Source organism: Alnus glutinosa, chromosome 1, assembly GCF_958979055.1.
Source record: "Alnus glutinosa chromosome 1, dhAlnGlut1.1, whole genome shotgun sequence".
Lineage (NCBI taxonomy): Eukaryota > Viridiplantae > Streptophyta > Magnoliopsida > Fagales > Betulaceae > Alnus > Alnus glutinosa.
Genome location: NC_084886.1, coordinates 45,335,759 through 45,353,449, shown reverse-complemented (window position 1 = coordinate 45,353,449; position 17,691 = coordinate 45,335,759). Strand labels below are relative to the sequence as shown.

At 34.0% G+C, this 17,691-nt stretch overlaps 1 protein-coding gene across 1 annotated transcript in view; it reads left to right on the top strand.

Annotated features, from left to right (window-relative positions):
• The window catches only part of LOC133852469 (DExH-box ATP-dependent RNA helicase DExH5, mitochondrial), a 39,004-nt gene extending 32,208 nt beyond the window's left edge, over positions 1 to 6,796 (top strand). The window contains exons 15-19 of the mRNA XM_062289237.1: positions 3,441 to 3,746; positions 4,600 to 4,659; positions 4,745 to 4,897; positions 5,379 to 5,489; positions 5,704 to 6,796. Coding sequence (XP_062145221.1) covers positions 3,441 to 3,746; positions 4,600 to 4,659; positions 4,745 to 4,897; positions 5,379 to 5,489; positions 5,704 to 6,165 — 1,092 coding nt within the window. The 3' untranslated portion in view covers positions 6,166 to 6,796. The remainder of the gene's footprint in view (positions 1 to 3,440; positions 3,747 to 4,599; positions 4,660 to 4,744; positions 4,898 to 5,378; positions 5,490 to 5,703) is intronic.
• Positions 6,797 to 17,691: the final 10,895 nt, after the last annotated feature.

Here is a 17,691-nt window from a genome sequence, read left to right as displayed (position 1 = left end):
GCTTGAGAATTAATTTAGGAAAATCAGAAATTGTTCCTATTGGTGGAGTAGAGGATGTCGAAAGGATGGCTAATCTTCTTGGATGTCGGGTTGCTTCTCTGCCTATGACTTATTTGGGTTTGCCGTTGGGTGCTTCTTACAAGTCCACCTCTATTTGGAATGGTGTTATTGAAAAAATGGAAAGGAGGTTGGCGGGTTGGAAGCGGATGTACTTTTCGAATGGTGCTCGGTTGACTCTTATTAATAGTACGCTCTCCAACATCCCCATATATTATTTATCATTGTTTCCTATTCCTGTGAGGGTGGCTAATCGTCTTGATAAAATTCGAAAGGATTTTCTTTGGGGTGGCATTGGTGACGAGACCAAATTTCATCTAGTTAATTGGAATAAGATTTGCACACCTTTGCATACAGGTGGGTTGGGAGTTCACAATTTTATCCAGTTCAATCGAGCTCTCTTGGGTAAGTGGTTGTGGAGATATTGTAGGGAGAGAGAGGCTTTATGGCGTTTGGTGATTGATGCCAAGTTTGAGAGTTTAAAGGAGGGGTGGTGTTCGAAAGAGGCTTCGGGTTCATTTGGAGTAGGTGTATGGAAGCATATTAGGAGGGGGTGGGAGGAATTTCGTAATTTTGTTCGTTTTGAACTGGGGAATGGATCAAATATTAGTTTTTGGCAAGATTGGTGGTGTGGGGATAGATCCTTGAAGCAAGGCTTTCCAGCTCTTTTTAGTATGGCAAGGTATAAAGACGCGACGGTAGAAGATAATTTGGTGGTTCATAATGGTGCTATTCAGTGGAATGTTCTATTCACGCGACAAATCCAGGATTGGGAGTTGGATATGGTCCTTTCTTTCTTCGATCGTCTATACTCCAGTTCGGCTCGACATGAGGAGGGTGACAGGTTAGTGTGGAATCCCTCTAAAAAAGGTTTATTTGATGTGAGATCCTTCTACAATGAGCTTATTAGGAAAGATGGCCCTTTTGTCCCGTGTTTCCCTTGGAAGAATATTTGGCGTGTTAAGGCTCCAACTAGGGTGGCCTTCTTCGTTTGGTCAGCTGCTTTGGGCAAAATATTGACGCATGATAACTTACGTAAGAGGAAAGTGATAGTAATTGAGTGGTGTTGTTTATGTAAGAAGAGTGGGGAGTCTATTGATCACTTGTTGCTTCACTGCGAGGTCGCCCAGGCTCTTTGGAGCTATGTCCTTACTTTATTTGGGGTTGAGTGGGTTATGCCACGTACGGTGTTGGAGTTGCTGAATAGTTGGGGGGCGGCGCTTGGGGGTGGTCATGCTATAGAGGCTTGGCGGTTAGCTCCTTTATGCTTGCTGTGGTGTATTTGGAGGGAGCGGAATGCTAGGCTGTTTGAAGATGTAGAGACATCCATGGTGGAGCTACGGAAGCGGTTGCTCAATACTTTATATTTTTGGGTAGCGCCCCATCATTGTTTGAGCTCTTTTACTTTTGTTGAATTTTTAAATTTATTCTCTGTTCATCCCTGTTAGGGGTTCTCTTGTATACTTCCCGTGTATAAGGGTTGCGCCCCTTTGCGCTTTTTTATATTATTGCGATTACTTATCAAAAAAAAAATATTCCAAGAGGAGGTTTGGGGTTTAGGGTTTGGGGTTTGGGTTAGGAGTTGTGTGTTTAATGGGGCTCTCTTAAGTAGACGGCCTTGGCGATTTGTGTTGGAGAGCAGTAGTTTATGCATAAGGACGGTAGTTTTTTTTTATAAGTATAGTATATGTTGTAGGTAGTGGTTGGACTACTCCTACCATTTCTCTTGCGCATAGGGTGGGATGCTTTTGTGAAAAATATAGGCTATGTTTGGTAATGTCTCTAAAACACTTTGTTGTTTTCAGAGACAAAAACACACGCTTCTCAAACCACTAACTCAAAACACAAAACACCTTTTTTATAAGTAAATGGATTTCATTAAAAACCAACGGGTGTATCTAAGTACACAAGAAATATATAAGAGAAACATCTAAACAGAGAAAAAAAAAAATTTTAAAAAAGGTCATGAAAACTATAAATGTGAAAACAATTATAAGCAGTTATCAAAAAAACAATTATAAGCAGTTATCCACTGAAACAGGGTATGAAAAACTTTTCACACCTTATAGGAATATTTGAAAAAACTGGTGCTTGATTTTTGGCTAACTTATTACTCAAAAAAAAATAAAAACTAAAAATAAAAAGAGTGAGCTTGTGGTCACCCTCAGCGGAGGGAAGGGGTGGCCACGGCAGCCACCTGTCTCCTCGATTGAGGGTGGCCACACGGCCACTTCCTTTTTTTTTTTTTTTTTTAAGTAAGTTAGCTCTACATCTACTTGTGTTTTCTCAAAATAAGCAGGTGAAAACACAAGTAGATGCTACCTACAGTAAACATTTTCTCAAATGTGGACCCCACCAAAAAAAAAATACCACTTTTCACCTTTATATTACATCAAAACACTTTTTCAATCCCCCCCCCCCCCCCCCCCCCAAAAAAAAAAAAAATACACTTTTCAAAAGTACTATCAAACATACCTATACTTTTTCATGTGGGGTTGTAATAAGGATGTCCTTTTTCGGGATGTGTTGTGGAGCCAAGGTGCCTTTGCGAGAGTATTTCTTGATTTCTTGTCTATTGCTCTTAATAAAAGAACAAGGGTGGATACTTACATGGGTTGGCTTGGATGAATGTTGCATTGTAATAACTTTGTTTGGCTAGTTCTAGGTGTAGTCAATTGTTGCCCTTTTTCAGCTCCCATATGATGCTATGGGATTGGTGCGGGAGAGGCTATTATGTGTTTAAACTTGAATATGATGCAAAATAGTTAAAGAGGTATACGGGTTGCACCCCTCTGCGCTTTTTTCTTTTAAAATGAAAATTCTTGCTGAAGCAGTTTTTCCTTTGTTCTTATTTGATCTTCCTTGTTGCTTTATTTCTTTCTTGATGCTAGGCACTAGCTGTATATTGTGGAGCCATTTTTTTACAAATTCCTAATGAGTTTATTCATGATCAATGGTAAAAGGTAAAGGTTCAATGTGGAAACCTTGCTGTAATCCTATACTGCAAAGTGCAAACAATATTCTGGACATATTATTGAACTTATTCTCACATACGGTGATGGAGGAGAGGGTTTAGGAATTGCTACGCCTTTATTCTTTTCTTGGAGTTTGTTGTCAGGCGCCAAAATAATTCTCCCAAATTCTGAAAAAACTGTACCGTTTCCATTTCAGTGTTCAACGCAGATCCCCTTCTTCTAAGTGGGTTGAGACACGATTTGGCTACCAAGGCTAACCATACAAATTACAACTATCATGGAAAAGTAGTTTTTGGCTGTTGAGGCGACATAATAAAATTGCAGCCTATTTGGCCTTATGTTCTGTAATTGTTGTGCATATGCTTGGAAAATGAACTGAAGTGAATGTGCTTGTTTTCCTCTTTGCAGCTTGCAGAGGCTGCAAAATCTCAGTTTTCCCGAGATTACAGTGACCACTTTGCTCTTGTCCGGGCCTATGAAGGTTGGAAAGATGCTGAAAGAGATATTGCTGGATATGAATACTGCTGGAGAAATTTTCTTTCAGTGCAATCAATGAAAGCTATTGATTCTCTTAGGAAGGAGTTTTTCTCTTTGCTCAAGGATACTGGCTTGGTTGATGGCAACACAACCTCCTACAATGCATGGAGTCATGATGAGCATCTTGTCCGAGCAGTTATTTGCAATGGGCTGTATCCTGGGATTTGCTCTGTTGTGGTTAGTAATGCCTTTTCTCATATCTGCTTAAGCTTTGACATTTTCGTAATTGATAGATGTTGCATGTACAAAATGAATGGGGAGTCAGTGGATCACTTTCTTCTCCATTGCGAGGTTGCATGCGCTCTATGGAACGCTATCTTTAGTCGTTTTAGTTTGTCTTGGGTTATGCCTCTTCGGGTGGTAGATTTATTCGCTTGCTGGTGGACGGGTGGTCGCTCTCGGAGTGCAGCCGTGTGGAAGATGGTCCCTTGTTGTCTTTTGTGGTGCTTGTGGAGGGAACGCAATGATAGGCAGTTTGAGGATAAAGAAAGAACCATTGAGGAACTCATGTCCTTTTTCTTTCATTCTTTGTACTCTTGGTCGGCAGCGTTCCTCTCACCTTTATCGTTTAGTTTTAATGATTTCCTTGTCTTGTTTTCTTCTTCTACTTAGTTGCCTTTCTTGTATACTTCCTGTGTACTTGATTGCGCTTTGCGCTTTTTAATGATATTTCTCTTACTTATCAAAAAAAAAAAAAAGTGTACCAAAAACCTAGGACTGAATTCCCCTGCTGCATTCACTGCAATTCTTTTCTTCTTTTTTGTGTGGGCGGGGGTAAGGGGTTGATGGGATTAGGGATGTTAGAGGGCTATATCCCATTGTCTAGCCATTCCCATGTGGTCGTTAATGGAAGAAGTTAAAAGGTGAGTGAATTAGGTTGAATTACTTTTCAAGGCCTATTTTTATGGTTTTTTGGCTCAAAAAGATTTTGTCTTCTTAGAAGATGATTCGGTTGTTTCCTCCAATATGCATTATTTGATTTGTTTTCTTTTGTGCCAGTTTCTTTGTACTTACATAAATTTGTGTGCAGCACAATGAAAAGTCATTTTCATTGAAAACCATGGAAGATGGCCAGGTGCTTCTATACTCGGTAACTTTCTCCATCCATGGTATCAATGTATTAGTGATGTATTCTGTCCTGCTTTGGTTTTTCACATTCTTTTTCATTTGCCTAGAACTCAGTCAATGCTCGGGAATCTAAAATTCCATATCCATGGCTAGTTTTCAACGAGAAGATAAAAGTGAATTCTGTTTTCCTCCGGGATTCAACAGCTGTTTCTGATTCAGTGCTTCTCCTATTTGGTGGGAGCATCTCAAGAGGGGATACTGTAAGTTATCTATTCATCAATAATTTCTTCTTTTTAGTCCCTTGTTTGCTGGATTATGAGAAGGCGTGAGAAGCGAATCGCTGGTTTGATTTCTACATGGGAAATGGGAGATATAGGCGAGCCACTAGATGTTCTCCCTCGCCTTTGAACAGTAGATTGTTGGTGTCAAGTAAATTTTGAGCCTATTTTTCTAACTATTTAAGTTTTTTGGACTATTAGTCACCTCATATGGTATTGGAGCCTTGCTTGACCGAGAAGTCTTTGGTTCAAGTCTAGGCTTCCACATTTCTTCTCTTCTATTTGCATGTGCAAAGTCCGTGTTCTATCAGGGTTGTTAGTGGACCTACATGATAGGGCTGTTGGTGTAAGCTTGGGATACGTTTTAGGTCCATTGCTTGATAGCGCGGCTCATCTGCTTAAGCTTTAGGGTCTATTGGTTTACCTAACAGATAATATTGTTGTTGTCTTCCTGTTCTACCAGGATGGACACTTGAAAATGTTGGGAGGATATCTCGAATTCTTCATGAATCCTTCTTTAGCAGACATGTATCAAAGTTTAAGGAAAGAACTTGATGAGCTGATTCAGAAAAAAGTAAGTAAAGCTTGAATTAGGCAGTCAATAACTGCTTTCTCCTGAATTTATAGATTTCTACTGTTTTCTGTTCTTATCACTTTCTTCTTCTAGTTCTATACTCCAACCTGTGCCTTGTAGTGAATGTAAAATATGTTTTCTGACTAATTTCAAACATGTGATAGTGTGCTTATTTGATTCCGTAATTAAAACACACTGAAATATATGTATGCAGCTACTGTGTCCCAGAATGGACATAGACACCCATCATGAGCTCCTATCTACTGTACGGTTGCTGGTTTCAGAGGACCAATGTGATGGAAGATTTGTATTTGGCCGCCAGGTCCTTAAGCCCTCAAAGACATCTGTTATGGCAACAAAGCCGTCCTTGGTTTCAAGAATTGAAAGTGGACCTGGGGGTGATAATTCTAAGAGTCAGCTCCAGACATTGATTACCAGGGCTGGATATGTTGCACCCATTTACAAGACTAAGCAACTGAAGAACAACCAGTTCCGGGCCACTGTGGAGTTTAATGGAATGCAAATTATGGGTCAGCCTTGCAACAACAAGAAGAGTGCGGAGAAAGATGCTGCAGCTGAGGCTCTTCAGTGGCTTATGGGTGGAAACCAAGCAGGCCATGATTGTATAAATAATATGTCAATCTTGCTGAAGAAAAGCAAGAAGGATCATAGTTAAACTAATGTGGACGGCTCTCCCATTAAGAGCTTCCGGGGAAAGCCGTGATCACAGTTTATCATTTTCTGGATTAGTTGCGAGACCGTGTGGATCCAGATCCCCTCTTCCCTCGTGACAAGGGAAAAAACGAAAAGGTAAGGTGGGGTTGTCACTTAAAAAAGCCATCAAATCTGACCCAGTGACATCCATACTGCCATAAGCAATCAGACTTGGACATACTTACTATCAAAGATCAGAGTTGTATTCAAGGTAAACATTTTTTGATTGATTGATAATGTGGGCTCATCTTCTATTGGTTCATGGAGCTACAGCCAACTGAATGAAGTTGAGGGGACTGCAGTTGGCATGTTTTGTTCCTTTCGTGCTTTTGCTTGTACTGGGGGACAATTGATGGTGACCAGTGATAGTAGTCAAAGATATTCTTAGGCGGTTAGTGCATAGCATCAATGGACTAGATACACTGGAGAGAGAGGTGGTGATATATTATTATTACCCCATTTTGAGCTCAGCTATAATTGAGATTGTAATCACTTCATGTATATTACTATTCTTTTCAAAATGATTAGTGGGCTTGTATTAAGGGGTGATTTAATTTTGCCTGTTGTGTTGATATATATTTCAATTTCTTGTATTGCTATGATTAGTGGACTTGATGCTCATACGTTGGATCTTTTTTTTGGGTTCGATTTTCATTTTTTTTTTTCTTTCCCCTCTTGTTGAACAAGCTGTGTTTCACAGCAGTCTGACCTATGGTTGGAGAGTTAGAGTGAACTAACAACACTTTAATTTCTCTTTGATTCGTTCAAAGGGCGGGTGGGATCTGTTCCATAAATAAACAAATGGAGTTGATCATGGTAAATTGCGTCATAATTATTACTGTCCATGTGTCACAATTCATGATAATGAGGAAACTAATTTATTTATTTATTTTTTTTTTCAGTGTAGCTTGAATAAAATATTTGTCAGTTCCTGCCCTATTACTGACATCTCATGTGCTTGATGGGGAAGAGGAGAAAAAAAAATCACAGAAAAAAGACAGCATGGACCTAATCATAGCCTTCGTGAGGAGACTTCTTGGGAAAGGAAAGTGCGAGGGAAGGGATGTTGTGTATTTATAATTAGATTAGACTTGGCACCAGTGATCGGGCTTGTCCCCAGCAAATTCCCAAACCCTAAATCTTACCCTCAATTCCCTCAACTTGCATATAGAATTTTTTTTATTTAGATCCCGTGTAACAGGATCTCTTTGCTTAAGCTGTCCAGACACCTATCTGAGTAGATGGGGCTGAACAGCCCTCTCACGTCCCTTTGTTCTTTTTCTGTCACTCTTTTTCTTTCTTATTTTTTTGCCAGCCAGAAAGGCCTGCACGGCCCATTAGTGAGTGGCCTCAGGAAAATGCAGCCTCTGATGGGCCAATTATATTCATTTTCATCATATATATATATATATATATATATATATATATATATATATATATATTTGGATCCCCCTTTCATCATTTATATAAAAAAATGAATATCTTTCCCAAGGGGCAAGGGGCAAGGGGGCATTTTTTTTGTCCTATAAAGGAGGTACCATTTGATAAAATAAAAAAAAAAAAACCTTCAAATCTAACCACAATGGAAGCCCTCTCCCCCAGGGGCCAGGGCCAATTTCTTACCCTGACCACATTTTTATTATTTTAAATCCAGGGCCCAACCTCGAAGAGCGACATTGATTTGGCTGTCGGGGGTATGCCTTGCCTGATTTTTTCTTTTTCTTTTTTTCTTTTTTTTTTTTTAAAAAAATAAAATAAAAAATAAGTTGCCTTGGGTGATTGATTAGGTGAATAATGTTAAAAATAAATAAATAAATAGGAATCTTCGCATATGAGCATGAGACAGGCTGGGGATGGTCTGCCCCCTCGATGTCCTTTTGATTGATTCCTTGAGAGAAATTCTGGACCTCATTAAACAAAGCAAACTGTGAGAGTCCAAATGTGTTATTGTCTAAAATGTTTGTGCTCCGACAATGTGAGAGAGGATGCGTCTTCGTCGTCGAGCTGTATGGTTGCCGGCGTGTCGGGGCCAACTTTGGGGCCGGTGGCAGATTGGAATTGACCAAAGTTATATGCCTTATTTAATTGGTGTTGACAGTGGTTTTATGGGGCCCCCCTCTTTTGTTTATTAGAATTATGTGGGTGGATTATATGCAAAGGGGAGGGAAAGCTTTTGCTTTGGGCCACATCGTTGGATCCCATGACTATTTATAAGCCTTAAAAACTTTAAAAAAAGTTGCAAAAACAAACAATTGGGGTCCTATCCGTTGCCTGTTTGCTAATATTTTACCTAATGTGGGGATCTTGTCAGCCCACAAATAGATAATATTTGAGGAATAAAGTTTTCTTTCACACAGGTTGAATCAATATCTTCATATTGATGATACTGTCATATCAGTCTAGCGAAATGAGAGTGAGAGGAGGTGTACGTAGTATATAATATTTTTCTCCAACCCAATTGAGGAAAAAAAAAAATAACTTTGTCCATGCAGTACTGACGGATCTATTTAGAGGCCAAAAGGGGTCTGACCCTATAAATTAAGTTAAAAATAAAAAAAAATAAAAAAGAATTATCTTTTAGATTGCAAGAGCTACATGTACGTGTTTGACTTTTCAAAAGGCCCCCCCATGTATTTCATTAAAAATTTGAAACAAAGAGTAAATACAGGCTTCTAACTGATGGCCACTTCTTTTTTCTTTTTTAATTATTAACGTAAAATAAGGAATCCGACTTTTTCTCTTTTGAAACAAAGGATCCTTTTTCTTTTTTTTCTTTTTTTTTTGTTCCTTGTTTTGCCTAGGAGGCTCACTACAAAGAAAAATGGTATTTACATGCGTTTTTTAAATATATACCAAGAACTTTTTTTTGGCGTTTTCACCGCACCTATAATACCTGTGTCGGGAAGTTAATTTTCTCGGCACAAAGAGAAACAACAAGATATTTTTTAAAATTCTAAAAGACCACAAGCTGCAATTTTTTATTTTTTTTTTTTAATTTCTCTAATGATTTTGTTTCTCTAATAGACCGCATGATAAAATATTAGACATTTTTGTATTTATATTTCTTTTCAAATTATACTCGTACCAACATATGTTACATTGTACGTTGATATATAACTTTTATAGATATACGTTTTGTTAAGCACATGCATTAATTATGTGATAAATTCTTTCATTTATGTTCTAAATTGTGTTTATTAGATTTTTAGTTTGGCCCTCACAATAATAATTCTCTGCCTCGCTACTGTATCCATATTATAATATTTAATCGAACAGTTTGGTCTTTGCATGTGGATCAAAGTTTACGATTATTAAACTCAGAAAAAAAAACCCCCAAAAAAAAAAAAAAAACAACAACAACAACAACAGTTTGTGATCACACAACTTTGGTAGGGTTCACGCAACGGATCCACTTGTATGTTCCAGCTAGCCCAAAAAGAAGATAATAAAATAAAATGATTGTGTCCTGGTCCCTAGTACTGCCTCGAGCGGGTAAAAAAATACGAATATAAAAAATAAAAATAAATAAATAAAAAACCAACAATTTGAAAATTGGATCTGAGGAGAAAGATACATTATTCGAGATAGAAAACGGAGAAAAAAAAAAAAACAGTATATCTTTATTTATTGAAGCTGAAATTTGTGAACAAAACTATATTTGATGTATAACATGTTATGGACTTTGAAATTTTTTAATCATGTTAGATTATTTAATTAAATAATAAATTCAACTTTTTTATTTATTTATCAGCTAAACTTTTTAAATAAATAGTGATTTAACATACTACAAAGTAAATTTGATCCAATTAGATAAAACAGTTGATCAGTATATATATATACCTCAAGGTTTTGTTATTAATCAATTGGTGATCATGAATCCAATACCTTTTACTTTTTAAAGAATATGTTTTTATAAAATATTTCACAAACTAATATATTAATCTGTGCCCTTAATTTTTTTTAAACAATACAAACGTCAAATTGTAACTTTATTATAAGGTGATCGAGATGGAATATTCTATGAAATATTTTTTCAAAAACTAATATTAATTAATTACTTGAAGTCTAGTTAAAACTCAGGAGGTTCAGTACTTCTAGCTAATTGATTGAGACAGCAAAAAATATATATATATATATATATATATATGGGATTTGGATTGAGTGCATGTTCAAAGAAAAACAACATTAATACACGTTTGGTCAATATTTAAACTCAGGTGTAGGTGAAGATGATGTTGAAGAATTGAAGGGAAATGATGAAAGAACAATTATCAATTATGGGCATGCAATGGTGACATGACATGGCCACAAGAGAGCACATATGCATACATGGTTGAGGTGTGGAGAGGGCCGGGCAGGGGTTGGCCGATGTGGAGCCCTTTTTATAATGATTGCTTAGGTTTTGACGTGGAACAACTCAAACTAATATTCTCTCCTGGCTACCTGGATTTATTCTACCAACGATTCTTTTTTCTTTTTCCTTTTTCCTTTTTTCTTTTTTATAAAAATTAATTTTCATTAATATATATATATATTACTGATCAGTACGTAACTCAGGGTTTCGGTAGGGAACCAACATATTCACATGAAGCAGGACCCATATGAGTACTATTCCAGCAGAGAGAGAGAGAGAGAGAGACGCAGCAAATTAATGCTCTCTAGCTATATATATATTTTCTGTAATTTTTGGCAAAAATATCTTCAACAAAATCCATCAAAAAAACAAAATTCTCCGAGAATGTTATATATATATATATATCTGTGCGAGACAATATTGGTATGTGTTGTCGTGATCGCAATCATGATCGCAGTGCGTGTTTATTTATACATGCACTACACTACTACAGCTAGACAGCTAGTCAGCTAGCTAGGGATATGTGGAGGGGACGATGACGTCTATCACCTGCTCTCTTTAATTATATATACATTTTTATAAATGTTAAAACGATGTAGAATTATATATTAAGATTGTTCCATTAAATTGCAATTTAATTTATTAGATGACATTTATTTTTAGAGCAATTGATTCTCATACTATCTCTGCAATGGTGCAATGGCCGGATATTATTCTGCACCCAGAGAAAATAGGGATTCCTTTACCTGAAATTCATTTATTCAAACTTTTTGTTACCGTAGCTTGTGATCAAATTTGGATGGCTAGAAATAAAGCCCTTCATGAAGATATTGTTCCAAATGCTTTGGTAATCTCTTTTACTATAAACCGTATTGTTAAGCTTCATCACTCGGCGTGGTCCAATAAGCTTACTCCAAAGCTTGCAGTTTGGGAGAAACCCTATGCCGCTTGTTTCAAAATTAATTATGATGTTGCAATTCGTCCAAATTTTTCAGCTGAGGCAGCAGTTTGTAGGGACTCTTTTGGAACTATCATTAGTTGCTCTACTATTATCAGTCCACCTTGTGCCCTTGTCTATGGTGAAGCTAAAGCAGCCTTTCTTGTCTGTCAGTTGGCCTTATCTTTAGGTCTGTCATAGTTCATTCTTGAAGGTAACTCTCTTATTATCGCGTTATCTCTTCAGAAGCCTTCTCTAACGCAAGACTGGAGAATCTCTTCCACGATCTTCCAGATTCTATCAGTTATTCCATCAACTACTAGCTGGTCAGCTAGTCATGTTAACCGAAGTGCAAACTTATGTGCCTATCATGTGGTAAACTGGGCCGTAACTAAGTTTTTATCTAGCTGCATTCCCAATTTCACATTTTGCTCTGGATCCTTTCCTCCATGTTTTGGAAGAGAATCCATTTCTTCTTTTTTTGTGCCTTAGGTCTTTTCTGGCCTTTTCTCTGTTGTATTTAAAAAAAAAAAAAAAAATGTATGTAATAATCACATGCTCGATCTATTAGCATTTACATTCGGCTCATCGAATATTTAGCTAAATAACATATATTTTGATTTATTTATTTTAGCTATTAATTTTTTCAAAGCACCAACAACGATCCGGCTTAGCATATTTTTTTTATAAGTAAACTAAAGATAAATAATAACAATTTAATTATTAACTTTTATTATTCTATGTAAAATATTATTTTTTTTATTTATTTTTACTATTCCCTAATAGGATAGAGAATAAGATTGTTTATTATTATTATTTATTTAACTTATGCGTAATTGAGTATAACTAGTAGTGAAATTCTTGGTCAAAATGGCTAGCAGAATGTTGAACTTCTTTTTTTATTCTTTTGTTTTCTCTATAGGGCTAGTCAAAATAACCATTTAGCTATTTGTTACTAGCCCAATGTAAGTGCTTTTAGACAAATGCCAGTTTAAGACTAAATTGTTTGTTAATGTGTTTTGAGTTTTTTCTTGTTTTTTATTTGAAAAAATTGTTTCGATGTGATAGGAAAGTGAGAACTGCTTTTGTATTTTTATGATTATTTTGTGTTTGAATTATTTGTTAAACTTAAAGCAGTATTTGAAATAAAAATATTTTTTACTTAAGAATTTTGGAAGTTCTCTAAGTTATAAATTTATACAAAAACTCGAATGTCATATCAAACTCAACCATCACGTGAATGATAAAGCAACACTTTTTAACTTTTTCCATGCATTTTTACGTGGAAAAAGCTCATGCTGAATTCTTTACTCTTTTTTTCATTATTTTTTTTTTTCCCTTCTGTTTTGAGGCTTACCCCTTCTGAGAAAAGTCAATTACAAATAGAATATATATATATATACAAAACATACTGTTTAAAAAATAATGATTTTAAAATGTAGTTAATTGTTTGATAAAATCGTAATTCACCCTTTAAAACTGCACATTTATTTATTTTTTTTGCAAAAATATGATTTTTTATTTTCACCGTCTTTAAACTGTTATTTTTTTTAAAATAAAATATTGTTTACGATTTCATATAAAATTACACGTTTAACCTGTAAAACTATAGATGGAATTGAAAAGCAGGTCAATATTGACCTGTGGTCCCGTCAAACTACGAGACATAATTAATATTTGTACCAAAAAAAGAATGAAAAACTTGTTGCCCATGCGCGGCCTGTTTGTGGTCCCTTTTCCACCTTGTTCATAACTATCTCTTGTTTTTAGATGGAGGGGGCTTTCTCTGCGAATCTCTTAGTACATTTAATTTTATTTGTTCTTATATATATATATATATATATATATCTCTTTAAGTCGCTATCCTATCCTATTTGACACGTCCCTTTTCCCCTCTGATTACGTACTGGTACTCCAAATGCGAGTCGCCAACCGTGAAGATGTCATATATATTGACCAGCTATTTATGATCATTTCTATATTAAATGTAATTTCTCTGCAACTAAAAGGAATAAAAAAAAAAATGCCCCTTTTTTTAATTTATTATATTCTACAACTGAAAAATACCCAATTAAATGGAGACTGCATTTATTATATTATTGCTGTTTCTACTTTTAGGTTTAACAAAAGAGGCAAGTCTTTTGGGTATTTGGATCTCCTATAATTTTTTATCCAACAAAATATATATATATATATATATATATATATATTGTAAGAGTTGTGAGAAAGGCTCCTTATAGACCTTATCCGGGTAACTTGCTTAGGCTTACTTGGGTGAATGAGCTCTCTGTTCGAACACAGAGCTCTCTCTCACAGCTCTATGCCCAATAGCAATGGAGTACATAATCATAAGAATTCTCAATTATAAGAAATTTATGTCCATCTTTTTCAATAGCCTCAATTAATTTGATAAGTAGACATGTTCTTCTTACTATTGATCAATGCAAAAAAAAAAAAAAAAAAAATCTTTTGGGGTCGCCTCAATTGATAAATAGGTTATATTTTGGGTGAGGGATATAATTCAAATGTTTGTTACTTATAATCATGTGAATAGCTGTGCATACAATATTTTTTCACATTTAAAAAAAAAAAGAAAAAAAAAAAGAAAAAAGACAAAGTGAGTTTGTTGTTTTCATTACTGTATAATAATAATAATAATAATAATTAATAAAGCTACTACAGCATTTTACACCTCTCATGACTCATAGGAGGGATTAATTCCATAAATGTGAAGAGATCGATGTGAAAACAAATAATTTGGGTGTGGAAATAATAATTAAGAAAACATTATTATATTAGAGAAAATTCATTTATCAGGAAAAAAGAAGAAGAAGAAGATTAACATCACTATATTACTGGAATCTACAAGATCGAGTCCATTATATCAGACATGCATCATCATACGTATGACTTTAAGTTTATTGATTTATTTTTTTATTTTTTATTTTTAATGAATAAAACTTGAAGGTTCACACAAATATGCCATTCATAAAAGGTAAGATCCCACATGCTCTATATATCTCATACACATGCTGCATATGCATATCTCGTTGGATTATTGTCGCTGTCCTCTCCCAACAGCCTCTTGAATTTGTGCCCAGTTTGATCGATGTGGGGCTTCGCCAAAAGGGTTGCATTATGATTTTGTTAGGTTCCTTTTTTTTTTTTTTTTGCAAAATGTTTAAAGTATCATAATTTTCACTATAATTTATTTAAAGTCAAATTATAGTTTAACGCCACGTTATACAATATGAGTGAAAAAATTAAACAATAAAATTTGACAAGTAAATCTAATTGTTTATTGGCCGAAGGAGTAGCCCAATAAATTTTTAGGCCTAAGGTGTAAATTTTAAGTAGCAAATTTTCTTATATTTTAAAATTAATTAAATAATATTTATTTAAAATTTTATATTACAGTCTTTTAAAAAAAAAAAAAATCCATTATTCTCATTTTATGAGATGAAAAATTACTAATTAAAATTTTATTTTTTAAAACTATATAGATGGATATGAATAAATTTAAGTTATGGTTTTGAATTTGAAGTAGAAATATTTATTTAAGTTTTTTGAGTAAAATATTTTAAATTTTATTTTTAATATCCGAGTGTTATAAATGATGATGTAGTTTGAATACCACGCGCTAATCGTACACAAGGCCATTGAGTCATTGACAACGCATAGGCCCTACAGTGGGTGCTTTACTCCTCAAGGCCGAATTTGGTTCAACAAAAACTGCAAAACCTTCCACTTTAGGGATGGATTAGTACGATTCTGTAATAATTGTGTATTTCGCTACGGTTCTGCATTACTAATAATAAAAGTCGATTACAAAGAGTAGGTACAAAGCCTAAAGCAAAAAGCATTCAAACTAGCTGTCATTTCTCACGCTTCTCTCTTTGAAAAAGCACCTCTTAATCATAGCAAGCCAAAATTTAGTTTTTTTTTTTTAAAAAAAAAAAAAAAAATTGAAAAAACATTTTAATGTCTAAATATGAAACTAATTTTGAGTATTTTATATTTTTAATTGTTTATTAATACTTTTTTTAGAAGAGAACAAATTGGAGAAAAAAAAAAAAAGAGTTATCAAAAGGTTTTTTTTTTTTTTTCTTCCTAGAGGTTGTAATAGAAAAAAATTTCTGATATTTGTTAATAAAGTACGTAATTTTTACATGTACTTTTAATATATTATGATAATTTTATTAAAAATATAATTGATAATTGCATATTTTAAAGGACAAATGTGGATTTAGTATAAGAATTTTCTCCAATATAATATGAAGAAAAAAAAACTTTATTCTTTAAACAAATCGGATTTTTTTTTTTTTTATACGCAACAAATCAGATTCGTTTATTCACCACTTTGCAAGTACCGTAAGTACGATTACCATCTTAGAATAATATAAATACACGTCAAAGTCGTCTTGTATATATTATGGTCTATTTTGATAACGTTTGGATTAGAACTCACAGCAAGGATTTATATATTGCTTGAAATCTCATGAATTGACTAAAGTAAAATTAAATCGTTTCCAAGTGTTCAAAATGAAATAAATTGAATTAGTTTTATTTAATATCTCTACAATCTCAATTACCCTAAAAGAGTAAATGCCATCAGCATAGGTGGGATTTGTTCTTGATTGAATTCAATTAACTAAACTTTTTTTTTCATCGAAATTAAAATGATTTTTATTTTTTTAATTCATGTATATACCAAAATTAATGATCGAATTTAAATTCAAATTCTTTCATCACAACTAAATGATTTAAGTTCAAAATTTTCAAGCCATTTACTTCGATAGACAGTTAAAACGGCTTGAACTATGTTATGGAAAAATCAGTTTAAAAAGTAACATTTTTGTCCTAAATATGTGAGACGTCGACTTTAAATGACCGTGTTCCAAATTTGATTATAATTATACTAGTCTCTGGAATTACATATAACTTAAAAGTGCTAATAAAAAATTTAAAACAACCTCCAATCCGGCTTAAATTTTTTAATACGAATTTTTTCTTATATAATAAATAAAAGAGCTTGATTTCAATTTTTCGTAACTCTAAGTTTATGACCAATTAAATATTACTATAGAATCGCTTATCTCAATTTAAAGTGAAATGAAGAAGATCCTTGTCGGATATCTTTAGGCACCCACATCTTACTTACCTATGGCATCTCATCTTTCAACTCTCTTTAGCTTTCATTTAAATTACTTATTAATTTATAGCTTCTAAAGATATGAACTGCACGTAAGAAAGTTTATAGTCTTTTTTACATACACAAATTACATTCCCACTTGAAATTAGCCATAAGCCTACCATGTCTCTCATTCAGCAAGAAAAACTCACAATGAGCCATGTTCATGGATTTGGCTTAGGTATATATATATATATATATTCTTTGAACGGTTTAAATTGAATTTCAAAATTTTTCATAAAAAAAAATAAAAATTTAAATCATTAAGAAAGTACAAGAGATTCTTATAGCACTTTTAAAAAACCTAAGTCAAATCTAATTTCCACATTCATTAATGATTAAATAATCATCAAGTTGAGATGGCAAATCTTATCTTCCTTGGCCTTTTGAATATTCTAACAAACATTTGCTCCTGCAATCATAGCCTACTAATCCACCAACCTCAAAGCTTTCCTCCGTTATGCCAATCATGACCATAGCAATAATGAGTCAATGACTACTTTTTCTTTCTCTCTTTTTTTTTTTTGTTTTTTTTTTAAGATAAAGTTTTATTACAAATTGTGTTGAAGAAATTTTTTATTATTCATACAACTAAATTGATATATATGTTATTAGAATATGTAATTTTTATATGCAATTGGATGTCATATACTCTATTAATTTTATAAAAAATGCACGTTCTGTATGTGCTTTAAAGAGAGAAATGTTAATTTAATGAGTTAAATTGGAGGAGAAACAAAATTTCAACTCAATTTAAAAAGAAAAACATTATCCTTCTTTTGATGACACGTGTTAAACATCTAATCAAAAAAAAAGGAAAGGAAAAGAAAAGAAAAGATAGGAGATGAAGAAAGGCTTGGCGGAAAGCACGGGTATCGGCGTGTTAAAAAGGAATCAATGAAAGCGGTAGGCAGTAATATGCTGCAATTAAAGAAGATCCTTAGGGGCAACTTTGGCATAACAAAATTGCCCTCCGTCCGTTTTATTTCTCAGCTTTTAATTTACC